At 35.3% G+C, this 27,543-nt stretch overlaps 1 protein-coding gene across 6 annotated transcripts in view; it reads right to left on the reverse strand.

Moving 5' to 3' along the window:
- The window catches only part of RPGRIP1L (RPGRIP1 like), a 45,264-nt gene extending 18,100 nt beyond the window's left edge, over window positions 1-27,164 (reverse strand). The window contains exons 1-17 of one of the 6 annotated variants that reach the window (XM_063416574.1): window positions 27,074-27,164; window positions 24,802-24,893; window positions 23,887-24,031; window positions 21,737-22,035; window positions 20,431-20,530; window positions 18,908-19,051; window positions 17,559-17,664; window positions 15,595-15,741; window positions 14,413-14,486; window positions 9,714-9,853; window positions 7,048-7,154; window positions 6,787-6,843; window positions 5,432-5,611; window positions 4,644-4,761; window positions 3,056-3,508; window positions 1,870-2,021; window positions 314-397 (exon numbers count right to left, since the gene is read on the reverse strand). In XM_063416574.1, the coding sequence (XP_063272644.1) occupies window positions 314-397; window positions 1,870-2,021; window positions 3,056-3,508; window positions 4,644-4,761; window positions 5,432-5,611; window positions 6,787-6,843; window positions 7,048-7,154; window positions 9,714-9,853; window positions 14,413-14,486; window positions 15,595-15,741; window positions 17,559-17,664; window positions 18,908-19,051; window positions 20,431-20,530; window positions 21,737-22,035; window positions 23,887-24,031; window positions 24,802-24,886 (2,391 nt within the window). In that variant the 5' untranslated portion in view covers window positions 24,887-24,893; window positions 27,074-27,164. Of the gene's footprint in view, window positions 1-313; window positions 398-1,869; window positions 2,022-3,055; window positions 3,509-4,643; window positions 4,762-5,431; window positions 5,612-6,786; window positions 6,844-7,047; window positions 7,155-9,713; window positions 9,854-14,412; window positions 14,487-15,594; window positions 15,742-17,558; window positions 17,665-18,907; window positions 19,052-20,430; window positions 20,531-21,736; window positions 22,036-23,886; window positions 24,112-24,801; window positions 24,894-26,764 lie in introns of those variants that run through there. The other 5 variants (XM_063416575.1, XM_063416576.1, XM_063416573.1 and 2 more) reach the window with 5 other exon arrangements.
- Between the last annotated feature and the right edge of the window lie 379 nt (window positions 27,165-27,543).

Consider the following 27,543-nt stretch of genomic DNA (forward strand, 5'->3'; position numbering starts at 1 on the left):
AGAGAGCTGAGAAACACAGTGCAGAGCAAGCTGATTGGTCCTGTTAGAATCTGCCCTAAGCCAGTGGAAACTGAAGCTTGTAAACTGTGGAGGATATCAAGCAGTTCTGAGGGAGTCACACAAATATCACTGCATTGCGTCCCCCACCTATATGCAGTATACTATGCTATCATTCATTGCCTGGCACATCCCAGTATTGTGCTGCTAAAATAATACAGTGTTCTTGATTATTAGTTCAATACAAACTGCCCATACAGAGCTGTAAGTAGCCTTCCATGCTTCAATGTGCATGACAGAAAAACTTAGAACTTACTGCCATCTGTATTGTACTAAGATCCAGAAAAGATACTCTCTTGTGTACTTGAGCTGCACGCTGCTTCATTTTGAGTGTTGGTGTCTGTAATAAACAAATACATTGAAGATCATCTATTGCCATCTTATTTTACAGTACGTTATGAGGAACCCAAATTTTTTTCAAAGCCAAATCTAATGGCACTAAATTCAGTTCTAATCAGACACAACAGAACTCATACACAACATACTTCTCAGATTACATGATGGAACCCATGGAGATTCTATATATAATATAAATTTACATTATGGAAGAATATAAAACATTAGAGTCACTCCAGACACAGAGTATTTTAAACAGCTTAGGTTTAAAAAAAAAGCCCACAAAAAACTCTAGTATTTTAATTTATACATTTCAACCTGTTTGCTTTTATTTCTTAAACAACTGTTAAAGATGTCTGAAAGATCCTTCTTTTTCTGTGGCCCTTATTGTGATTGGACAGTGAATTATACTGTCAAAATTCTCGTCAATATCCAGCTAAAAAAACCCAGTAAAAAACCCAGTGTGAAGGAATCTCAATCTCTCCAATGTTAAGAACTCCCAAGACCTTTTTGAACAACTGCTTCACCCATTCTACAGATCTGACACCTCGTTGGTTTAAAATTCATGAGTATGATACTAAAACATCTGTTGTGTACAGCTCAAGAAAATGAAGTATGATGTCAAATGTTCTAGTGACAATTTCAGTAAAAATACGTAACTAAGTTTAAGACTTTGCCTCTTCAGGCAAGGCATAATTCAACTGGTGCTTGATCTCTTTACATGGAGAAATGCTAACATATTTTCTAGTTCAAGAATCTTTAACTTTATTACACTTTGAACATATTAAGACCTGACCTAAGCTATTTGAACTTAAAAAGAAAGAACTGAAACGTTTATCAAGACTATCACAGAATCAGAGAATGGCTGAGATTGGAAGGGAACTTAAAATTTAGTCCCAAACTCCCTGCCATGGGCAGGAACACCCTCCACTAGACCACATACACCAATCCCTGTCCAGCCTGGCCTTGGACACTTCAGGGACGGGGCAGCCCCAGCTTTTCTGGGCAACCTGTGCCAGGTGAAGGAATGGCTGGAGCTGTGGGAGGAGAGGGATAGGTTGGACATCAAGAACAGGTTCTCTCTACAGAGGGTGGTTGGGCACTGAACAAGCTCCCCAGAGAATGGCCATGGCCCCAAGGCTATGAGCTCCACAAGCATTTGGACAACTCTGTACTCTCAGGCACAGAGTAGGATTGTTGGGGTGTCTGTGCAGGGCCAGGAGTTCGACTGCATGATTCTGATGGGTGCCTTCTAACTCAGCCTATTCTATGATTCTATGAAGAATCTCTGCCTTCTAATCTAAACCAACTTTCTTTGAGTTTGAAGTCATTCCCCCTTGGCCTATGCCCTTGTAAAAAGCCTCTCTCCATCTTTATTGTAGGCTTCCACAGGTACTGAAAGGCTGCAGTTACGTCACCCTGAAGCTTCTCTTCTCCATGACGTAATTCTCTCTTCAAGTACAGACCCAAACATACCTTGGATGGTTGTTCATGTTCCCTAAAACTGGACGTTATATATCCCAGAGCCTTTGACCTCTGTTTGTAGGGAATAATAGCTTGGTCCATAGGAACTTGTAACTTGATCCAGTACTCTACGGTACCATAATTTTGAATGTGTCCTGATTTTCCTAAGGAATAAATAGAGGATTGCATTAATTTTCTTTTCAACATTAAGGTATGTTACTCAAAAGCTAGGAAAAACCACAAAGATTTATAGAACAGCCAAAAATAGAAGATTGTGCCTATGCATTACACTACTGCTTGTAATGTGAGATCTGTAGTTCATGTTAGAAACAGAAACAACAAGTCAGGCTCCCCTTGTATAACCCAAAATCGAAACATGACCATTTTTCCCTACTTACATATTTACTACAGGGTCAAATCAAAGTTCAATATTTTTATCTCCTTAAGGCAAATAAAAGTTAGGACAGTTTTGTACGCTAACAGTTAGAAGAGTTCCAAAAAGTGGCATGTAATTTAAATTACTGGCAAAAGTACCACTTTACAATGCCTTATTAAACAGATTCCCTACAACAGTGGGCAGTTAAGAGGTCACTGAATATGCTGATCTGACACAACATTTCTAGAAGAAAAAGCAGAACATAACATTCAATACCTCTTAGAAGTGTCTTGTCCAGGATACCTTGAAATTATTTTAATATAATGAATATGAATGGGCCTAAAATAATGCACAGAATGTAAACATCCTTCTAGATTATGCTACTATATGAAATATTATTAACCATAATCACCATAATTTGTACCTTTTTCACTATTATATGGTGATCCTTGTCTTACCAATTTAGATTACACTTATTGATAAGGAACGAGAAGATATACTTATGACAGTCAGGCTAGATATAAAGCATTGATGTTTGATATGGGCAAAGTAGAGGTGCCTCTTGTTTTGGGTTTTTTCCCCTCTTACCCTGTAGCTATAAGCCATTATAGGTAAAACTGTACCCATCACAGCCTTCCACAAGTATTGTCAGAATCACAAGAACACACTGCACTTCCAACAGAAAACAGTATTCTTGTAAACACTTCTTTTTTCTTTTGAAATAGTAATGCACAAATTAATTTTTGGTCAAATACACATTATTTATCACTTGCAGTACAGTGATGCATAATGAAACAGAATACTTTGTGATATATTAACTACCAACTAAATTTGCTGTGTTGTAGATCTTGCCATCGTTTTCCAAGATTTCAAGGAACTTAAGCTGACAAGAAGCAATTGTTTCATAATCTATGCCATACGCACGATGAACCTCAAGTGTGATGCTCTTTTCCTGTATGTAGTGAAAGAAGCTGTCATCAGACTGCACAAGAAACTGAGAAGTGAAGTCATATGATGGGGCGTTCCCATGAACTACTGGGGTTATCTGAAGTTCAAAGTCATAAAATGCGTAAGTACAAAAGGTTGCAGGTTCCCAGTCACCAAAAGTGTGCATAGCTTCAGAAGAGAAGATCACTTTGCTGATATGAATTTCAAACAGGTTCTCTCCTCTTTCTAAATGAACAGTTTCAACAGATTCACCCACTGGATCACTTGGCAATACTTCTGGTCTGGACTTAAGTGGTTTTGTATCATAGACAATGTCTCTTAGTTGGGCTGCAACAGATAAAATAGAGCTATAATATGATTGTCTTTTTAAAAAAATCAAATACAATTAATGACTGAGAACAAAGGATAAAAGCATAATTCAATTATATTAATAAGGTTACTTCCATAAAGGCATTACCAAAAGGAATTCATACACTGAATGCCCACTGAGCACACTGACAACAGTCAGGAGTATTTCCTCAATGAGCTGCCTCAGTATATATAGGCACAGGTCCCTAACAGTTACTATCAGGTTATAACGGAGTTAAAAAGCAAACATTTCAGAAGTTTTATGTAATATTTGAAGTAAGTATCACTATGCAAATGTAACAGAGATTTAAGATGCAAATTTCTGCACAGCTGATCTAAATTTGCCAAAGAAAGAAATAATACATCTGACTTTTGCCATCTGTTATATCTTGAGTGGATAGAACTATCAGCAAAGACCTTCATATATTTCCCCAGTCTCAGTGGTTAGTAAGTGCTTTAACAAAGGTTGGATGAGGCTCCGAGTAGCTTTCTAATGGACAGTTCCTGCCCCTGGCAGGGGTTTGGAACAAGACAGGTTCCAACCCAAGCCATTCTGGGATTGTATGATTCTAAGAAATCAAAATACATGCTTACAGAATTAGGACATGATGCAGTAGATGCAACTTGGAAGACAAAATGTGAAAATTGTTTCAACATCAATGTTTGTAAAATATTATATTTGAGACTTCCTATGCACCTTTTACACATGAAGCCACTAAAAACCATTTGAAATTCATCCCGTTTAAATACTATGTCAGTATATTATAACAAGACTTGAGGGATTTTAGTAACACAGAGTGATTCTGTAATGATAGTACTGGAAAGTAAAAAAAGTTGTTCAGTAAAAAAGTTACTGACCATAAAAGTATGATTTATTTTAAAACCTCCAAGTTTAGTGATTTTATTCTTATTTGGCAATAGCTGCAGTATAAAACACCTCGCTGGATTTGTAGTTTAAGTCAATGAAAATTAACTGGAATACTTTTCCATGAAAGAACTGATCTTTCAACCAGTTTTAGGAATGGAAAAGTGTTTCAACTTGAGAACAAATTTACAACAATTATTTGAAAGAGATAAAATATATATTAAAAAACAGAATATAATTTAAAGATACCTTCTAGTTTTCTGATCCGTGCAGCTCTAATATCAAGAAGATGGGTATATTGTTCCAGTTTTAACTCGTAGTCTTTCTGTAGACTTTCCATCTTTATTGTCATTGTTTCTACCTCAGTCTGAAAAACAATGCATGTAAAAAGAACTTCTGAGGATTGTCTGTACTAATGTTGCACATACTTTTGGCTATAAGTTAGAATACAGTTAGATTTGAGAAAATAACATTTAGAGTATGCAAAGTAGCAGCAGTTTTTCATTTATCAATACAACAGATCAGTTCTAATTTCAGCAAAATCTTAAAACATCATGAGGAAAAACAGAGTAGCTTTGGTTTTAGGACAACATACCTAACCATTTCTTTAATGATTTTATTTTTTTAATTTTTGTTATTTAAATGCTAGTTACATGAATGAAAAGTCAAAATATGATCTACAATACTCCAACAGTGGAAGCAGAAAGAAGACAGTGAAAGCAGAGTGGTATTAAAAAGGTAACTTATTTGATAAGCACATTTACTATCTTACCTGTGAAGACCTGGTAGGAGCTCAGAGATAATCTCAAGAAAACACAGTCTGAGGGTTAAGGGCAGGATGCCCTACAATTTACAGTCACTTGGATCACACAGTTTTTAAATAAACAATACCTTCAGCAACAGCACACTTTATGTTTGGTTTCCTATGCACAGACTGGCTTTTTTGTTGAATTTGCAAGTCTTAATTATTACAAGTGTCAGAGCTACAAAGGTTAAAATGTTATTATCAGGTTATTTTCCAGAGTAGAGTTTAGTACCTGGTAATCTTTGCTAATTTTGTGCTGCACAAGTAACAAATTCCTTGTCTTTTCAAGTTCTTGCACTGTTTCCACATGTGTTAACTGCAGCTCTTGCACGGAGTATTTTAAATCTTTATGGATATCATCTTCCACTTTTTCCAAGAACAGGCGGTCCACATTCTTTTGCTGCTTTTGATTCTGGAGCACATTTGAAAAATTTGTAGAAAAGACTTTTGCAAAAGCTTTGACTGTATTTGTGCCTGGCTAAATGCAACACTGGCATATACTTTTGGTACAACAGTAAGACAGTAAGGAGAACTTTATAAACTTCAAGCACATGGTAACACAAAAGTAGGAATGAGGTAGACTAGATGTGTCAGGATTGTTTTCAGCAACATAATCTCATGATTATCAGGAACTAATTAAAATGTATCAGATATTCAGAAGCAATCACTCCTGTCTCTCCAGTGAAAATACAAACAGATATATTTGCCTTTCTCATAATTAATAATCCTGCCTCCATAAATGTACAAACCCTGAATTATTATTCTCAAGTCTACATTCCATCTGTTATTAATAATGTGGAATAAATCTTCATTGAGGTTTTCTGTATTTTTACTTTTTTTAAACTTCATTATCATTATATAATCATCATTACAGTAAACACTTCCTCAAGAAAATAAAACATAAGTTACCTAAACAGAGGAAACATTGCAAAATTATTTGTTTACTGATTTCTTCCTCTCACTCCACTTTTAATTTGTGCAAGAGAAAAAAAGAATAGAGTATTTTCTGACTATTTTTGGTTTTCTGTTTTAATAAACAAATAGAAGTTGCTAAGCATTGCTATACCACATATTGGAACTTCCATGCTTATGGTATACTTGCATCAATTATAGAATTAATAAACAAAACTGGTTTTAGTAAACATTATAGGGATAACAAGATGCCATGATAAGTCATTTAACTGAGAAAAACTAAGTTTTTTTTAAATGGCTGTGAATTGGATTGAATTCACTTTTGATATTATAATTAATTATTTACATAAATTAAGATTTAATTCTGGCAATTTTTTATCTTCCATTCTGGTTAATTGTAACTAAAAAACAACAAAAGCACACATTTGAGCTTGAGGCATTACAACTACTAGAAGATGCTCAAATAATTCAGCCCTTGAAAATTCGGGTGTGTAGAAAGCATGTAATGGTCAGCCAACAGTTTAACAAAAGAAGAAAAAAACCATCAAAACCAACCAACAAACAAAAACCTCTTGTACAAACAAGAGAATGCAAAATACAGAATTCTAGAATGTTTAGAGTTGAAAGGGATCCTAAGTATCATCTAGTTCCAACCTCCCATTCTTTGTAAGTTACCTTTATAAGGAAGAGAGTTTCATTAAGTTCTGCCACACCAGCATCACTTTCCTGAAACTTAATGGAAAGGTGTTATCAGATGTAAATCAAAGAAATACATTCAGAATAACAAGATACATTCTCATTAGACATGATTGTTTATGCTTAATATCATGAATAAATACTTATTTTCTATATTCTTTGACTTTCAAGAAGTATTTGCACTATGCATAAAACATAGAGGGTTTTTTTTCTTATATTTGAAACAAAAATATAGTTCACCTTGGTCAAAAACTTCACTTGATTTTTCAGACCATCTAGTTGTTCCTTTTGTTCCAGGTAGCGTAACTGCAGGTCTTTGTTGTCTTGCATCAGCTTTTCCTTTTGCTCTTGATATAGAAGAACAAAATATTACACTTAATTAAACATAGTTAAAAAAATTACAAACGTGATTTTTTCATATTAATATATGCATGAAAATTTCACTGCAAAATGCAGAAAGTAATGTATTTTGTATGGGGAAACCTTCATGTTCTTGTTCTGGTTAGGACAGGGTTAATTTTTTGCAACAGATCAACTTTCACTGACACAATAAATACTTCTATATTAATTCAACTATAAAAAATGTACTTAGTAAATACTGTACTCTGCGAAACTGTACTATAAGAACAACAAATGCAGCAATGCATGAGATTTTCTTCATGTAACACAAAAAGCATTTAGACATGACTAAGTGAATACATACACTGTATGAATGACACTGTATGAATTTATGAGTGACAACAATCCTTGCTATAGGAATTGTTTCAACTTAGATTTTGTATTAGCTTATCTCATTCTCTTAAAACCTGCATGAAACACTACTGTTAGTAAGCTTCAACGAACATGAATCAAACAGCTATTTTAATTTATGATTGAGAATCTGGGAAATACTGGTAAGACAAGAAACACAAAAATAAATGTTTAAGGGAAATGAGGTCAGTGGAAGAGTGATATAGCTTTTGCAAGTACCATATTAAGAAATAAAAAGGAAAACAGAGTGTTACTCTATATTCTGTCTAAATACATTTCTTTTAAGAATTACAAAGCACATTATGATGTTATGGCTAGAAAAATACTACTAAAATATCAAATTACAGGGTCATTCTAAAATACAGAAGGAGGACATGGAAAATGTCAAGAAGATGCTGCTCTCCTGTAGCATTAAGACTTTTCAAGGCTTTACTTATTTTACCATCTTTCTTAGACCTGGAAAAGAAGTTTAGGAAAAAGATTCATATGCCAAACTACAAAGAGTAGACGACACTATTTCTACACTAGTCCTAGGCAGTACATTAAGACAAGCCTTAAATTCAATTCTCCTAATGAACTTCAAACAGAAATGTGGGGCAAAGGCAGATACTCTGAAATACATGACTGAAGTAAGTTATACTGCCTACATTTTGTGAAAGACAGAGCTGTCACCCTGTTTTTGAAGACTTTTCTAAGCCTTCTGATTTGTCTTTCATATTGGAGTCAGAATTCTTACTTTCTCACACTTTCTACTATAAGCAATAACTTTGTTTTGCTAACTGTCCTTCATCGTTTACATATTTTTAAGTATGAGAAAGTTGATTGGCAGTTGGCTTGACCAATGTAGTTTGAGAGGTGGGATTCCATCCTCCAATCCACGGGCACCGTGAGAAATGTATAAAATTGAGTTTTGTAAATAAATTCGGGGGTTTTCCTGCTTGGATCATCACCGTGTCCTCATGAGGTTCTTTTGTGTTGAATTGTGACAAGAGCTGTAATCAAATCCTAGATACAGAGGCCTAGCAGGATATCAAAACATCTACCCCAGCTGCAGTAACTCAATTCAATAGCAATCAGAAGTGTCGTATGCTGGTGTTTCAGTTTAGGAGTACATCAAGCTACCTGGGGAAGGGATGGTAAACACTTGGCAGTTAAACATAATGCCCACAGGAAGGAAAGAAGATAGAATCCCAGTTCTTTCATGCTACGAGTAACAACTATTAGTATGTCATAATTTCACAATAAAGTAGCTTAAGCCATCTTTATTTTAGTATGAGTTGAGGCTAATTTTGCAAAACCCTTGCTGTGGTCAAATAAAACGTTTAAATACTCCATCTGGTATTTGAAGTCAGCAGAGCTACTGAGAATCCTAATGGTAACCACATGCAGAACTCAAGCCATAATCCTAAGAATTATTCACAAGTTGGCCCACTTCCTTCCATTAAATTGTTCACAGAAAAACATTTCTTAAAAATACACATCTGAAGAATCAACTCTAAACTAAATATTTTCACATTCTGCCTGTGCTTGTCTTTCGTAAACGTCATATTGCTATGGTAATCAGTGCTGAGATAAAGATTGCAAGGTCAGTATTCACTAAGAAGTTGTCCTACAGCATGAACAAAACACATATGAAATAATCTAGTCATTAGATGAAAAGAAAACTGTGTTATTTTGAATGTACAATACTGTAAATAAAAGCCAGTATATATCCGAAAATATAAAAAACCCCTGAATTAATGAAATTGAAAGACAAATGTCACCAAGAGCCTATATGGACTTCATCTAGCTTTGTAGAGTAAACAGAATAGTAGTTTATAATTTGAGAGAGACTGTCAGAGGAGTCTCTTTTCCATGAGAACTTCCAGTATAAAGAAGAGAAGAAATACTGAATAAAGAGTAAATATGAACCCAACTGGTGAAGAATGAATGCAGCTGAAATTATATGAGCCTCATTCAGCCCATATTCTGCATTGGATCAATTTTTGCACTTAATAGATAGTCATAACTTAGGCATATTTAGCAAATATACACTTAAAATGCAGCTTTGAAAACACCAGCTAGAGAGACTACACTTTCCTGGGCACTATATCTCAACTCCAACATGGGTATAATCTCACATATTGAGAAAATACTAGTTTTTTTGAGAAATATACCTCTTTCTACTTTGATCTTGTCAAGGATTTCATTTTTGTCTGCTAAATCAGTTTTGATAGCTGTTTCTAGTTTTGCAATTTGCAGTTTCAGTTGCTGTTCCTTTGATTTCCATTGCTGTTCACGGGGCAGACTGAAGACACTACAATAAAACATACATTATACGAGAAACTTTTAGAAATTAGCTTCAGCAGAAAATAAGAAAAAAACAGCACAGAGACCACTGTCATCGTGGCTGAGGAGTTATGTAAACATATGTTGGTCTGCTGCTCTTGAAACCAAGGTGGGTCTCTCAATCTGCAGTTAAAAAACATGAAAGATTTGTGGGAAGATCAAAGGAACTGGCCTTAGTTTAGAGCTCCACAGTTGGTAGCATGCAACATTTGTGGGACTAGGAAATGAATTCAGATGCATAACCCAGAATAATCCACAACTGCAAACTTCAGCAAGTGCCAACTACAAAACCAGTGGTGTTTTGTATAAAAACCCTCTTAACGTAGAGAATTGGGAATCATCCACCTGGTTTCTTTTAAATTTCTGAGACATGCAGAATCTGAAGTCAGTTGCCTGGTCAAAGAAATGTTGACGACAAAGTGACAACAGTTTTTTTCATACTCTAAACCAACAATTCTGTTACTGATTAAGAAGCACATATAAAGTAATCTTCTTCCTACTTGAAGAAATAACAAAAAGTGGGAAAAGAAATTAGAATAACTGCTTTGCCTTTAACATTATTTGCTTGTAAACTGCCAATTTATTTGCAAGGACTGCATGGATACAGAATCAGAACTGCTGAAACCACAACAAAATGTGAAACTTAGACTGAGATAAAAGTAGTTATATAATGTAATTTATATTATAATTCCTTGCACGTAAGAAGAAGAAGCAATGTAATGTGCTTTCTTATAACTTAGACAGTGAGTACTATGCTCTTCATATTACTGTCGTTCAATTCTTGCATTCTTATTGACTAAAAACATGTCCATCTTAACAAACCATAAACTGGTTTATTCAGTTATGTATTATGTGAAAAAATCATGAACTGTGGGGGTTTTTTAATTAACGAGTCAGTTCCTCAACTCTTCCCTTTGCTGAAGCTCACCAGTTAACAAATATTATATTTTACATATATATATAAATGTATTTTAAAAAATTCTGGAATCTATTTTGCAGCCGATCTCTCCCAGCGATCCATGTAACAAGCCTCAACCAAAAAAAACCAAAGGAGAAGAAAGAAGTATTGCAGAAGGGACAGCCCACAGAGCCTTGTAGACTGTACCTGAGGACTCAAAGAGAATGGCCTGCTCTGATAGGTGACTACATGCAGTGGTTCTGAGTACTTTTAAGTGCAGTTACATCAAAAATACTTGAAGAATGACCTTAAGGTTAAAGAAAAAAAACTATTACAGCATGAACTGTAGACCATGAGTATATGGCAAGGGTTTATACACCAGATTTGTGCTTTTCTTAAAAACGGTTCTACTTCCCTGTATTTTGTTGTTTCCTCATAGTATACCTAACCTATTTAATACATTTCTCCAGGCAGAGAGCATCTTACACTTTCACAGATTGTCTTTTACAGTATGCATGAACTTAAGGAATGCTTTTAAGTCTTGCAGTAAAATAATATATATTTTACTCCCCTATAATTTTGAAAATAATATGCAGGAAATATAATGCACTGCACCCACTATCATTCCATAGTACTGCCTAGGTACAGAAAATATACAGCGTGTTCTCTCTAGTAACCTACTGTTTCAAGAGTATTAGAACAAGTTGGTCCATTTCAACAGGACAGATGAAATACAGGCAGAGTACCACGAATATTTCCATTTATGCTTACTGATATGATAAACTGGAGCATGAACATATTTACGTGTGTGCACAACTGCCTAAGGTCTCATTGGTCCCATAAGGAAACAACCAAATCATACCAAAAAAGGTATCAAATACCCTTAGTTTTCACACTTCTGAAAGTGTTTTCACATTTTAATGACAAGTATATGTGCACTTATTAGCTTTAGGCACAATCATTTCACATAAAGATGTAGCTACATCTAATTCAGTTTTTTGGAAGACTACACTGTCAGAGAAACCATTAAGAGAAAGAAACCATTAAGAGAAAGAAACTATTAAGAGAAAGATAAACCAATTAAGAAACCAACAATGATAGCATTTCAAGATTTCAGTGTTTAAATGAAGAACACATCAGAAGACAGGTTTCTTTCAAGCCTATGTATTCCTAATGTTTATGTTGGTTGGTTTGAATTGAGTCCACTTGTGTTGCTTTCTTCACTTGAATTTTATGATTCATGTAGAATGCCTTTTACATCTATTGAGTTTCATCGGAGTTGAAGTCACATGGATAAACTATAATGGTCAACCACAGCGAGCACTGTTTCTTTTGGAGGAATTTAAGCATCGCTAGATTTGCATTATATAAGGTCATATGAAAACCACTCCTCCAAACCTTTTATCAAAATGTACTGTTTTACTCAACAAAGAGTAAATAATAAGAGTCAACTGACAAATTCATACTTGTTCTTTGCAAATTTTTCAGGTGCAGTTCTGCTGTCTTGGTTTGGCAAAACTGCTATCCACTTCCCAAAAATAGTATCAGCAAAGGATGGGTTTGTGCCTCTTTTCCTGTATTCAAAAGATTTATTAATTATCTAGCACCTGTGGACACTTAGTACTCATCACTAGCAACAAGTAAGCTGTAGTAGAGTTGCACTGTGAAAATGGGAAACTGAAAAAGCTAGCCATTAAAGAGTGGTTATAAAGAAATTATCCATTTCTTCTTGTTACTCGATGTGCTGGTTTGGGCTGAGGCAGAGGTAATTTTTTTTCCCAGTGGTTGGTATGGGACTGTGTTTTGGATTTGTGCTGAACACAATGATGATAATATAGAGATTTTTTTTACTGCTGAGGAGGGCTTGGAGATAACCAAGGCCTTTTCTGGTTTTCGTACTGCCGTCCTGGGGAGAGGGCTGGGGGGATGTGGGAAAGTGGGAGGGGTCACAGCTGGGAGAGCAGATCAAAGGAATGTTTTCTAGTATGATAAGTGAGAGGAAGGAGGAGAAAGGGAGGACATTTGGAGTGATAGTGTTTGTCCTCCCAAGTCACTGTTACATGTGATGGGGCCCTGAAGGTGCAAAACACCTGCCTGCCCCTGGGAAGCCAGAAATTAATTCCTTGTTTTGCTTTTCTTGTGTATACAGCTTTTGCTTTCCTTATTAAGCTGTCTTTATCTCATTGCACAGTTTTTCCAGCATTTACCCTTTCAATTCTCTCCCCAGTCCACTGGTGGGGGAGTGAGCAAGGGCTGTGAGGGGCTTGGGGGCTGGCTGGGGTTAAACCACAATATGGAATGATGAAATGTGAATCAACCCCCATTAAATGAGACAACATGAAAAGATAGATCATTTTAGATAAAAGAACAGCCATACTGAAGGTTACTGCATAGCAACAGAAACATATTTAAATTTTAGTTAGTTAAACATCTTAAATTCTCTGTGACTTAACTAGAACAGAAATATAAGTTTATTTGTCAGTATGTGCTACTTTTCTGCATAGTAATAAAAGACAAAAAGAAATCATAATCAGAAATATTTATAATGTGATCAAATTTTGGAGAAATCTACAACAACAAACTTAAGTGGCAGACAACTGATCAACTGCCCCTATACAAAAATCTGCGTATTGCGATTATAAAGCTGTTACATCTCATAAGTAAAAAACTGTTTTAAGTTATTTGTACTCACCATTTTTCACTTCTATAATTTTTAATTTCACCACAAACAGTACAAGAAGTATAAGAAATATTGTAAGAATACTAGAAACAAAATTTGATACCACTCCCACTGTGCTTAGTCATTGGTATTTTTTTGACAGACATCCCACTGACAAGCCAAACATTTTAAGAGGAGAAATAATTTCAATACAAGAAAAAATGTCAAGCATTTTAACTTCTTTGTGAGGCAATTATTAACTCTATGACGTATCTTATTACCTACCCTCTTTAGTGCAAAAAAATCACAATTTCACAATAAAGGAAAAGCTCATTTGAAGGTAATTTTTTTCTTTCATATGCTTGTGGCAATTGGCTAGAATTATGTATTTTCTATATCAGTAGAAGTGAAGTGATAGCTATTACAAAAGAAACAAACCACACCTCAAAAATAATTAGTGGAAAAGCTGTCAAATATCAGACTTTGTATAGGTTCACAGTCAAGTGCTGGAAGAACTTAAGACAGAAATTTAAACACCCCTTTGTTAAAAAAAAACAACAAAAAACAATTCCAAAACCTAAAATAAACCTAAATTAATATATATCTATCTAGATGAATTCTTCTTTCAACAAAAACTGTGAAGAAAATAATGAAAAATTCAAGTAAGAACTTCTTTCATTTATGTTCAAAATAAAGTGACTCCTACGTATTTTTAGTTATATTTTTTAAAGTAGTAACCTACTGTTTCAAGAGTATTAGAACAAGTTGGTCCATTTCAACAGGACAGATGAAATACAGGCAGAGTACCATGAATATTTCCATTTATGCTTATTGATATGATAAACTGGAGCATGAACATATTTACGTGTGTGCACAAACACTCAATATGCACATTCCAGCACAGAGTGTATGAAGACCTATTCAACAGGACAGGAACCTAATTTTTTTATATACAGAAACCATAACTTACCTGTTATGCAGCTTATCATAGTTTTCCTTCAAGAGTTCATTCTCTTTTTCTAGATCATTTATTCTTTCCTGCAACTAAAATGAAGAAGGAGGTTTCATTTGATGCACAGCACAAAAGAAAATTACAATAAATGTGTGAAGACAAATAGTTCATTATTTGTAGGCATTGTCAAGCTATTTGTTCTTTTTATACAAAATCAGAATCACAGAATATTCTGCGCTGGAAGGGATCTACAAGGATCATAAAGTCCCACTTTTAAGTGAACAGCCCATTTGGGGATGAAACCTACAACCTTGACATTATTAGCACCCTGCTCTAACCAACAGAGCCAATCTCAGAGTATACATGCAAAATAGTATAAAAAAGTCTAAAAGTCTAGGTGTATTACTGATATTATAAACAACACATCCTTGCTTTCAAAATATTCACTAAAGCAGACCTAACTTTAAAGCTATGAGATACTAAGAAGATACCTATATGCATTACAGTAATTTAATGGTTTGGAGGAAGTATCTATAATCTTGGTAAATTTGGTTCATGCAAATACACTTAAAATAGGTAAACCACGTGGTAAAACTAAATTTACTACAAAATGTAACAAAAAACCAAGTAAGCTTGCAGACTCTTACTCCTCATGCATTGAACAGAATGAGGAATAAACCACTTGATTTTTAGCCCTAAGTGTGGATGACATTAGTCTGAGAGCCTCTAGACAAAGAAACAGAAGTAACTGATTTGAACTGCTAAATGAGATATAACACTATACTGTACTGGAATTAAATCAGGTTGAAAGAATACTAAAAAACTGTTATCAATAAACCAAGTATGATTTTCTTTCAGTTGACAAACCACTTTCTCAGTATCAGAACTGATACGAAATCCTATGTTTTAACCTCAAATACTGTCCAAACACTTGTGCAGTGACTGTGTGGCACAAGGATCAGGTGTGGTTGATAGTCTATCAAATGCAAGCAGCAGCCCCTGTTCTTTTCTTTCTAATAGGGTAAAAGCATATATATCACTAGTATACATATCACTAGTATATGGATCACTAGGTCAGTCTTCTAAATGTGTTTGAAACATCTATTCACATTTCCACAATAAAAATGTATCCCATCGTTAACTCTTCCCTTATCTATATGTACCTCAAACAGATTCAAAATCTCTTCAACACAATCTCACCTCTTCTGTCCTTCTGTTTGAAATAGTTACCAACTGCAATTCTTTTTGAAGATGGAAGGACTTTAACCGCTCCTCTTTAAGCTGAACATTCAGTTCATCACCTTTTGCTAATAAAGCATCATGGTTGGTCTTCAAGTTCTTTAGATTCTGTGAAAAGGAAGGAAGGAATATCAAAATCAGACCTAGCAGAATGTCCCCACATAGTGTATTTGAACAGGGGGCTCTCAAGGTGCTATTGAGTAGATGTTCTCAATGTGATTGACAAGACACATTCTTGAACTAAGTAACTGAAATTAACTTTCACTTCCCATGGCCAGCAGAAGGTGACTTTCACAACCCTCAAGCATTCAGCCCTATTTACCAGCTAGAAGATTTCAACAAGATTTCTGATTTCCTTTACATTTTCATTTACTTTGATAGATTATAGTAAGGCACATTTAACCAATTTTAAAATTAAATGGAGGATATTGATAGAGCCTCTATTTCCACAATATTAGTTAATACTATATTGCCTACATTCCACAATCCTGTAATTAAGCCTCACTCATTAAAAATTCAAATGTACATCACATTCAAATTATGATTTGAGACAAAGTAGTCGAAAGCCCAATCTCCTGTTTCATAAAATCACTGGATGATAATTTATGCCAAATACATACGTGAATATAGTTAATGTTCAATGCTTTTAGACAGACAGAAGCTAGCTTCATTTTTTTCCATACAATATTCCTACAAAGTAGTTAAATGGAGAAGCTAAATGTTAATCCTGTAAAAATTGTTTACGTTCACATGCAATCTGTACAGACTGGAAACAAACAAAAAACCCATGAAAAATCTGTCCCCAGCTTGATCTTCAGCCTTTCATATCTCATTTCTCAGAAGATAAAAATCATAGAGAATAAACAATATTAGCAGCCAGTCTAAGAAAAAGAAATAGAGTTATTTTTATAGCTATTTTTATAACTAGTTATTTTTATATATAATATATAATATAGAGATAATTTAAATTGTAGAGTTAAACTATCTCTGTTTTAAATTTTAGATCTCTTAAAGAGAAAGAAGACAAAAAACCATGCTAAACTTTTTCTGTTAGGCAGAGAAGATACAGGAACTACACTGAAGAAGAGGAGGGAGGCAAAGCAAAACAAAATGTAGAAACAGAAAAACATGGGCAAAAAAAAGAATCAAACAAAAATCTAATGGCCCAAGTGTTACTTAGCATGCTAAAAATATGCAGACAGAAGTAACAGTTTATAAGGATACTCAGTGCTTCCACTTCATAAGGCTGGATACTTTATAAAGCTCTATTACAGTTAGGATTCCCAGTTACAGGATCGCTCCCATTTCCAAGGTATTATCACACCACGTCTGTATGCACATGCAGTTCTCCAAATACATACAGCGAAAAGCAGAGAAAAGCTGTATAATAAAAACCTACAGATAATCTACCATGGAATTGCCTGTTGTGGAGATATATTCATGAAACTGCTCTTTTTTAGGGAAAATAATTAAAGTACCCCTCTAAAATAATTTCCATGAACATATGAGCAGAAGTTAAATCCTAATGTTAGAAGAGGAGAGCCAAACGGCCCAAGCTTCAGCAAAGAGTAATAAAGTGGAGGGAGCTTGGTACTCCTTTTTGGTAAATTAGTACATCTAAGTCAAAGTCCTCTCTTTAAATCATGAGAGAGCTCTTTCCATAGCCAGACAACTCAGTTCATTCTTCATAATCTGCTTGGTATGACTTTGCAAATGAAATCACTAAGACCTGCTAGACCCTGCTGAAAAAGATTAAGACTAAAAATCCCTACTCCATCTGGAGTAGTTTGAGTGTAATGAAGGGTATGGTTCATTTTAATGTATTCAGTATTGACTTAGAATCAAGGCCTGTGTATAACTTTTCTTCTGTCTAGCATGCTTACGTGATAAGAGTATAAGAATGTTACTGATCAAATTGCAATTACCTCTTGAAGCTGGAGAAATTTTCCTTCCATTGCTGAAAGAGCATTGCTTTTCTCAGCCAGCTGTTTACGGACCTTGATCATTTCCACATTGTCCTGTATGTTTAGTCTTCAAAATTAAAAACAACTGCATCATAAACACATACTTCGAAGATGTAGTATATAATACCCACATTAATTTGCTCTTCTGTAATTCACACTAGAGAGTTTAGGTAAAATAAACATTCTACTGTTTGATGACACAGCAACTTCAATCAATACATATAAATCTTTGTTTATTGTATAAAACTGTATATGACAGAAAAAGAAAACAATCCTATGCCTAGAGAGATTGTTTTCCCTCTCTTCCACCATCCAAAGTACTCGGTGCCAGTATTTTGTGAAATTTCCACTTATCAAATACTGTAAATAAAATGGGAGTTAACAATTTAGACTATAATATCTTAAGTCTGGTATTCAACCAAGCTGCAGGTGTGTCTTAATTACATGAAAATCATTTAATATTTATGTAGATAGTCTTACAATTCTAAGATTATTTTGAGCCTGTACTGTTTATTAGAAAGGATGTTTAAAATAATTCAAAAATTTAAAAAATATTTACTTAGTTTTTCTTTACTTCAAATGGTGCATCTAAACCCTATTACTTCCCCAAGTATGAGAGGAGGAACTAATTGGGATTTTTATTAATATAAATTATGATAAAATCAGAATAAATTTTCAATATCTGAAAAGGCAATTTCTCTTTCAATATTTGTGTATTTTAGACATGCTGGACAAATTGTCACAATGCCATGCTGGAGCAAGTGAAGGGGCTACAAAGCTTAGATATCTGAAAAACAGCCGAGTATGTGAATAAAGTAATGTTGCTCTCTAATACTAAAACAGTGTTAAAGATTTGAATTTGTCTCAACATTTTCTGGAACAGCAGAGCCAGTATTTTTCTACTAATTGTGGACTCCTAATTACTGAGTAGTAGAGAACATTAAATTGTCCACTATGAACCTACACCTAAAATTTCATAAGAATTGAAGTGAAGGAAAAATAGGTGATTAAAATTCTATGACTTGAACTCAATTGAACCTGTATCAACTGGAAAAGAATTATTTAAAATGGAAACTATGGACTTTTTTGTTTATCTATGAAAAAACATTGTAACTTCTTATTGTAACTATTTCCCTCCTTAGAATTATCCATGCTATTTGGCAAAACATTTTATGACTTTGTTTCACCAGACAAAAATTAATAAGGCCCATATGTCTTTACAGAAGTAGTAACTTCCACAGCTACCTACAAACATTATGACACAGCTCTTCTAACCCTTCCACCATGGAGATTTTGATTTTTCACAATACCTTTGGCTTGCTGTACCCTGCTCTTTCAGCCGTAAGGTGGACTCTTCAATTTCCTTTTCTTTCCTTCTTAGCTGACTGCCAAGAATCTCTCTGGCATGGTCTAGTTCCTCAATTTGTTTCCTTTGGGACTCAATGACTGTCTCCCTGCAAGTACAAGCATTCTACATTCCAAAACCAGCTATTTATTTTTTCAAAGGGAAAAAAAAAAAGAGTACTCAAGTAAGCCACACTTTTAAGTGTTCAGCAAAATCTGTATTTCTTATTAACATACATCACAAGACAGGCTTATGAGTTTAAATTGCTATGAAAGCACAACACATCTCTGAAAATAAATGTTTCTGCGGACTGAATAATATTTAGCAGAACCTCACTAAAACGCTGTTCATGGTTTCTTATACTCTGTCTTAGGAGTATCCTCCTTCTAACCATTAGCATAAATGGTTTCTCAAAAGCAAAACACCATTATTAACTATCAAAAGATTAGATCTTCAACAGATTTTTAAGCTGTTATTCTGAGATGGGAAAAATCTAAACTTCCCCCTCAAAAAAATAAAGAAGAAAATCAAAAGATGTGCTTTAAATAGTGGAATTCACCCAGTAAATGCAATTTAAAAGAAATCTATAGGAATATTTCTGTACAATTGTTTTCTATGATTCCAGTTAATCTTTGTGTTTATAAAATTTCAAGCACAAAACAAATGAGTGCACATTAATCCATATATTTCTAAACTTAGTTTCCCCATTAATTGGAAATTTAGCATATACAGAGAATGTAATCAATAATCTGATTTAAGTAAATCACTATGGAAATAAACAAACAGCTTTTAAAAAACGCAGGTTCTAAACACACAATTCAGAGAAGAAAAATATTCTAATCAGACTTCAATATTTTTAAATTAGATGTTAACTACCTTTTCCATATAACACCTCTCTATTTTCATGTAATCTGTACATCAAGGATGTTGTAAGAGTTTCCTAAGCTTCAGTTCCAGTTGAAATGTGGAGTTGGATTACAAACCAAACTTCAAAATGCAAAAGTGAATCAGAATCATTTTATATAACTATCCCAATACTGTGCTTTTTGCGCTTACCAGTAAAATCTGTCTGCCTCTAGAAACGAAACTTAAATGCATAAGTGAAACTCATTCACAGAGTCACCACCTGTATGGTGGTGCACATTTTAGAACTTACGTCGGCAGCTAAGGTTCTTTCTTCTTTTGTCAGCTTTGACCCATAACAAACAAGGCAGGCACTACACCCTAGCAAAGAGAGCCTCACTACTGGAGACCAGTTTTAACTTGTAGCCAAATTCTTATGTACCTACATTTTGCATTCTAAATCCCTGATTCCCTGTTTTCCTTATCATAAAACATCTCTGCATTGCTACCAGTGTTATTTTTGCCAGAAACAACTATTTTATTTTCTGAAGTAAAAACTGCTTAAAAGATACACTTTTTTCTTCAAGAAAACTGTAAGTTCTAAGAATTATAATGACAGAAAAATAAGTAATATGAAAATCATACAAATTTCTGATTTCAGCCCTTGAACCCTCGAGCAGACCCTGTCCATATTTGGGAAGCACAACATCAGACGATCTCACTTCTAAACTCTGAAATCTCATTCCTGAAAGCCAAAAAAAAAGATAAATTTTTGACTTGTTGAACGAAAAAGCTTTTAACAAAGCTTTAACTTTTAACTGTATCTTTATAAAGTACAAACAATTGCAACTTCTATATAGATGTCATAAAAAGTATTTTTACATCAAATCACAAGGAAAGAAATAATCACAGTATGCACAACATACGCTGCTGTAAAATCTGAAGGATGGGCAATGCAGAACAGTGTTAAAGCGAACTGTTAAAAACGTCCTGAAAGTTTTTTTAGAAGATTTTACTTTCAAAGGCAGAGAACAGAGATTGTGTCTTCAAAGAAGAGAAATATCAGTATTATCAGACAGGAACATGGACTTGTAATCACTTTTTCTCAGCATTTTCTTTGCAAAATCACAAGTGTCATTCACCCAGACATGCAACTGTTAGGACCATATTTTAGTAGCAGTGCAGATAATTTTCTTGTGTTGTTTAGAAGCATTCTAAGCCCATGGTGAAGAAGTCAGCAATTAAGAAAGAATTGTTACTTTAGGAGCAAATGCAATGGTTTCTCCACATTTTTCTCCTACTTTTAGCACAGAGAAATTAACCAAGTTTTGAGGTGGGACCAAACACATTTCATTTCAAAGACAGCATTAACACAGCCAACCCTGAGTCCCCAGAACTGCATCATTTAGGTTCAAGGTACAATGACACCAGCAGTTTCCCAAAATGTCTGAAAAAAACTTAGTTTGCTGCATTAACTTGACCTATGTTGAATGTTGAAGTGTTATTTTAAGACATTGTGATACATATAGAGAGAGAGATACATATATATGTGTGTGTGTATACATATATATATATATGCCTAGAATATATGTATTTTTGGTTTACTTTTGTTCAAATCAAGCCACTTCTTAGATGGCTGCACTCAGTAAAGAAAGCAAGTATTTACAGAACATTCATACCCGATTAGGACTTTTCGATGCGTTTTCCATAGTATTTTTAAATCAGCCAAACAAAAAGCAGATACAGGAAGCTATAATTATTATTTGTGGCGTGTTCTTGTTTCTTAATACCTCAGAGACAGCTAAACTATCCTTATTTTTTCCAGGCATTTTATTTTTGGATAATTGCTCTGCATATTTTCTGATCTGGACTAAAAAACGTTTTGAAATTTAGACTCATGGTTTCAAGAGCAATCAAAGAGTTTGCTGTTTTTAACAAATGTGAATTATACCTTTCTTGGTGTGCTCTGGCATGCCAGCAACCTCACTCTCTTTTCTGAGACCAGTATTCACACGAGATTGAACGGAGCTGTACGGACAAGGTCTATGGCCTTGAATCTGGAGCTGCTGTTTAGCTGAAATCAGTTTGTTGCGGAGGCTCTCATTTTGTTTCTCAAGCTCACGAACTCTTTCTCGCAAATGCTCAATCATTTCTTCCAGCTCCAGAGCCTGACCCAGCTGCTTGGGTCCACAGCCAGCCTGGTCACATTTTCTTTTATCATTAACAAGCCGTATTAACTTGGTGGTCATTCTGGGGAAAACAATCAAAAAATACAAAAAATAATTTGAAAAGTCAGCATAAAAAATATTCTGTTGAAAGGAACATGACCACTGTGAAGACTTCAGCACAGAACCTTGATAATAAATGTCAAGTTTTAATGTAACTATTGTTGGCTGTGATGAACTCCTTGAAGATAACTGAAACCACTGAGCAGCAATCTGCCTTATAGCACTGACAAATAAGTTTCCTATGGCTTATCATTTAAGGTTAGTAAAGGAAGGACACATTTACATTGCTGAACAATATGTATATCCACCTGGTGTAAGTGGATGATGAGAGGTATTTCCTGTGCACAGAAACATGAAACTGTCATTTGAAATAATGAAACAATTAATTTAATCTACGATCTTGTATTTGGCAACAGCCTGACAGAAAAGATGGAAATTATGTAATGCTGGCCAACTGGACTGTGACTCACTGAATACTGAGTCTAAAGAAAATAATGTTTTGGACTTTAAAGCATGAAATAGGCAATGTTTTCAACTACCCTTTCATGAATTAATTAGCTCCTCACCAGAAACTGGCTTAGATGCAGAAAGACTTTCTTAACAATTAGCACAATGCAAATACAGAGTCATAGAGTTCAGCCCTCCTGCAATATCCTAACACTACAAACAGTTCTTCACAGTGCAGTTCAGTTTGCTGCCATACTTAAGTCCTGGCAAAGCACATAAATCTTAGCATACTAAGTTTAATAATCAGCCTAAAGTTGCTCGTATTATTAGTGGGCAAATTGGGTACTGTGCTCCCTATGCTACTTGGGACTTCTTCACGAAGCTATCAATTACACTGAATAAAGGAGCAATGATTATAAAGACATTTTAGTGCTAATTCACCAATGAAAAGCTAGATGCTGCTCAACTTCTTGAAAGACAGACAGGGACCAAAAAAAGGGGCAGAATCTCTCTGTATAGACCATTTTGATTCTAGAATGAAATGCCTGATGAACCACTAGGCTTCTTCAGCCTGCTCTCCAATTCCCAGAACACTCCACCAGCACACCTGGAAATCCAAGGTATCATCTCTGATGTACCTCTGTACATGGAGATCTAATAGAGGTCACTGCAGACACCATCTCACATACTCAAGAGAAAACTAGAAATCAATACAAAAATCACGTTCACTGGTGATTTTTGCTACTGAACTAAAAAGTACTCTTGTTGGAACGGTGGAGGCTGAAAATTTCAGGCTTTCTGTTCTAAAAGATATTGACCCTCAAGCAAGCACTACATTTGACTTGAGGTCGTAGAATAGGCTTCTGAAATTGAGTGATAGCACTGGGGTTGTGAGGGTGTAGTTTGAATAGTATTGTGTGATCTCAGGGTGAAAAACGTAAGATTTAAGATTCTAGTATCTAGTAATATATATGGGGCAAGATGAAGGATTTTGGGCATTGTCTAAGTCCTTCTTCTTCACCTTCTTCTTCTTGGTATTGGGCGTTTTTTTTCTAATTAGGTGAAATAGGTCCACATTGCGTGCCTTGGATAGTCAATTATTGGGTCAAAAATATGGTGTCACCTCGTTCTTGGGTGAATAGTGCTTAAACAACCTTGGAAGAAGTTGGAGACATCTCCAGTTTCTAACTTGCTAGTTAGAGCTCACGGCTTGAGAGACTGTAATATAGATAAGAATTAATAAACACTGAGTCCAAACACGAAATTGTGACTCCCATGTATTAAATCCTGGCTCTAACACAAAGAAAATAAGATATGAAACCAACAAGCTCTGAGAGAAATCAGCATGATTTTTAATTTGTTGATGATGCTTTAAAGGGCCAAAAAGGTACTGTGTGAGTTAAAATAAAAGTATTAAACTCCATACCTTTTAATTTTCTCCTCTTGCTTATTTGCATGCTGTTTGAGTAGGATGTGGTCATCACGTAGATGAAGAAATCTATCTTCCAGTTCCTCTCGACTGATTCGTGATATGATTTGTCGAGCTTTTACGTTCTGTGTAGATGATGATTCTACCCAAACCAAGGCAATTTTAAATTACCTTCCATATATTCTACAACATATAATTCAAAGTCTAACTCACTTTGAAATTCTGAAAAAAAATTAACGAAAATTTTCAAGTAATATGATATTTTACACTTGTTTCAGTCTATTGATTGATTTCCTCAGACTTTAGCAAGTTAATCACATCCTTTTTCCTTTCTCTCAGAGACTAGAAAAAAACATAGTTCAAATGATGCAGCAAACTGATTACCTACCAGGCAATGCAAAGATACCAATTTAGCAAGCAACCAGGAATGCTCAAGCATACTAATTAAAAAACAGGATGAGCATTACCATTAAGATGCTTTCTAATCTGTTTCAAAGTAAGCATACTTTCCTGAAGCTTGAAAGAATAAACTCACAGTTGTGAAAACGAACTCAAACACAAGACTAAGCCCAGCAGTTCCAATCTAATAGCAGCTGAGTAACATGTAAGAATTGCATAGTGCTTTTGGTTCCCATTTTGTTAAATGGATCTGACCATGTCCTAAATTCAGCAAAAAAGCATTCTCTTTCCTTCTGGAAGGATGAACACTATAGCTTGATGAGTTTTCCAGTTTTTAGTATCTCACAGACACTTCTCTCTTATTAACAACCAACTTGAACATAGAATATGTCACAGTACCTTTCCAAATTTAACCCAGATTTTGAACTTCATTTAGTGAAACATTTTTAGAAAGAAGCTAAGGAAGCCACTGATCGAAATCTGTAATTGCAATAAGCAGCACCTGGTACAAACCTTGTAATCCTTCAATTCCAGCTGGAGCTGCGACTGTATCTCTCACAGCCAGGTTCCCCATAGTTTCATCAGCTGAAACAGGCATGGCTTACCTAGGAATAACAAAATTCAAATGCTTCTCCATCTGAATTCAAACTGTGAGACTAGAATGAACTACAAAACATCATATAAAAAGATGGCAAAAGTAATGACAGATTCATACATTACTGTAAATGCTCCTATCTCAACTGAATTCCTCAGAGGACAATCAAAACCTTCAAGTTTAACATCATGCTGTTTTTAATCCATGCACAAAATATGCTTACTTGGTTATTCGGTAGCTCCAATTGTATTTAATGCATGCAGAATATATTAGCTTTTAGCTATTGTCTTTAGAAATCTTTGGGCATATTTCCAAGTGGATATGAGAGAAGGACCTAAGGGGGGTTCTTCTGGGTTAGTTTTTGTTTGTTTGTTTTGTTAGTTTGTTTTTGTTTTTTGGGGGGTTGTGTGTGTTTGGTTGTAGGGTTTTCTTTGATTGTGGTTTTTTGTTTTGTTTTATTTGTTTTGTTATTGTTGTTTGTTCATTTTAAGTCAGGCCAAAACTTAAGGCATCAACTGGTAGGTTGAGTAATGCCATCTTCCACATTCTGAATGGGACTCTGAAATGAGGTGCTGGGGGTTATAGAGGCATTCCAGTGTTACCTGCCAATCTCCAAGTCTTCTTTCAATCACTGTCCTACGAGAAATCACTTTTAAAATAGAGACACTCCTATGAATGACACTCATAAATCCAAACACATTTCTTTTTTTCAGACAACAGAAAGTTCAGCTACATGGCAAAGTGAGACTAGGAAAGAATTAATAAAGTATTAATCAGTGTAATATATGAAGATGCTGCTGTTTCTTTCTTGTCTTCCAGTGCTGAAAATTAAATGTTGACCAGAGAATTAAGGAATGCTGAAACAGCATGGAAAGGAATATGAAGTCCTTAGGATGGCCTTTCCCCCCCACATTATTATACCCTTCAGCTGATATAAATCCTTAACAAATCCAAAAATATCTAGGAATCCACTGGCATATTAACAGTGATGTTAAAAAGACTTGCATCAGAGGAGAGAAGTGCCATAGTATAATCCACAGACATTTCATGAAATATCTCCTAATTTTATCATCAAAACTACTGCCTAAGTGATGTCTTTCTTCTATGAGCAAAGCCCTCTATCATAAACTACTCTCTATATGGCTTTATCTTAAAGGAACAAAAATGATTAATGGAAGTTCAGTTTCCAACAAGCCTATCTTGCTTTCAATCTTTTGGTTTTTCATCACTAAAATTTAGAATAAAATAATAATTGATACCTAGACAGATCCAGATGCTATGCTGAACCTCAGAAATTTAAATCAGGTTTTATTTCCAAGAAAAGTTACCATTCAGTCACTTCAGTACTTTTGTTAATCAAAAATAAAAGAACTTCATAGACAAAGAGAGAAAATTTTTCCATGTCTCTAGAATTAGCCTGTAAGAACTTCCAGTTAGGTATAAGCAAGAACTTTATAGTTACTGGAGTTCAAGAAACTTTAACTTTCTTATATACTGCACTATGTAATGTTTTTATCACCATCTGATAAATTACATAACACTAGATATGACTTTGCTGAATTATGCGAGACCAGCCTTAAATGAGACGAATACTTAAAACTAGAGAATCAAACCTCATGCTTTAGGCCTGAATTTTGTTATAACTCACAGAAGCGAACTGTTGCCCCAGCATCATTCCACAGTAGCAAAACTAAAGATGGAACACTTAAATTTTCAAAAGTACTTAGCCAGTGGGGGTAGGAAGCACTTCTAGGGAAGGGGTTTCTAGGGAAATGTTAAAAATTACGACATTTAATTGTTTCAATGTGGATTCAGGATTTCATGAGTCTTCCACATGATGCTTTTCTTGCTATTTTCCTATACTCGCGCAAGGAAACAAACCTCCCGCTTGAATCCAGCGGCCACCTCCCGGCTTTTACGTACAAAACAGATTCTGCAACCGAAAAGGCCTCTCGGGCTGCTCTGAGTAAAGCGGCGAGGCACTGCCTTTCCCACGGGTATCGAGCTGCGCGCGAGTAGCCTCATGGGCCTGACATTATCTCTTCAGGAGCTCCAACGCAGGCCCTCTCCCTGGCTGGGGACAGGCCCGCTCCCCGCCTGGGGACAGCCTACTGCAGAAAACGGTGCCACATCCCCCTGAGCAGCTCCGGCCGCGCCGTGCCCGAAGGAGGATCGGCTGCTCCCACTCACCGCCCCGCCGGCCCGGCGCGATCCCCAACCCTGCTCCGCGGCAACTGCCGCGGGACTGACGGCGCCGGCGCCCCGCGGCCGCGCGCCGCGCTGCCTGCTGGGAGCTGCGCCGCGGGGCCGAGCGCCGGCGCCCCGCGCTGGGGACAGCAGGGCAGGGCAGCGGCAGCGAGAATGTGTTATAAATGAAAAGGTCCCAAAACATCCAAATTGAAATGTAGCAGCAAAATTTTAATTGAATTTGTGAAATACAAAGTTATGTTTCGTGTCAGGGAAATGAAGAAAATCTGTGTAATTGTAGTTGTGGAACATGACCAGTTATAAAGATGAGTTCTAATAAACAACTGAGGAAAGCATGGAAGGAAGTTTTTGAATAAATCCTTTGCTTGCAATTATCTATTATAAGTCTCAAGGTATTCTGTAATAAGTGTCTTTTAATTATAACTTTAGAAGCTTGCTTTGCATTAAAGAAT

The sequence above is a fragment of the Prinia subflava genome, chromosome 20 (assembly GCF_021018805.1).
Source record: "Prinia subflava isolate CZ2003 ecotype Zambia chromosome 20, Cam_Psub_1.2, whole genome shotgun sequence".
Classification (NCBI taxonomy): Eukaryota; Metazoa; Chordata; class Aves; order Passeriformes; family Cisticolidae; genus Prinia; species Prinia subflava.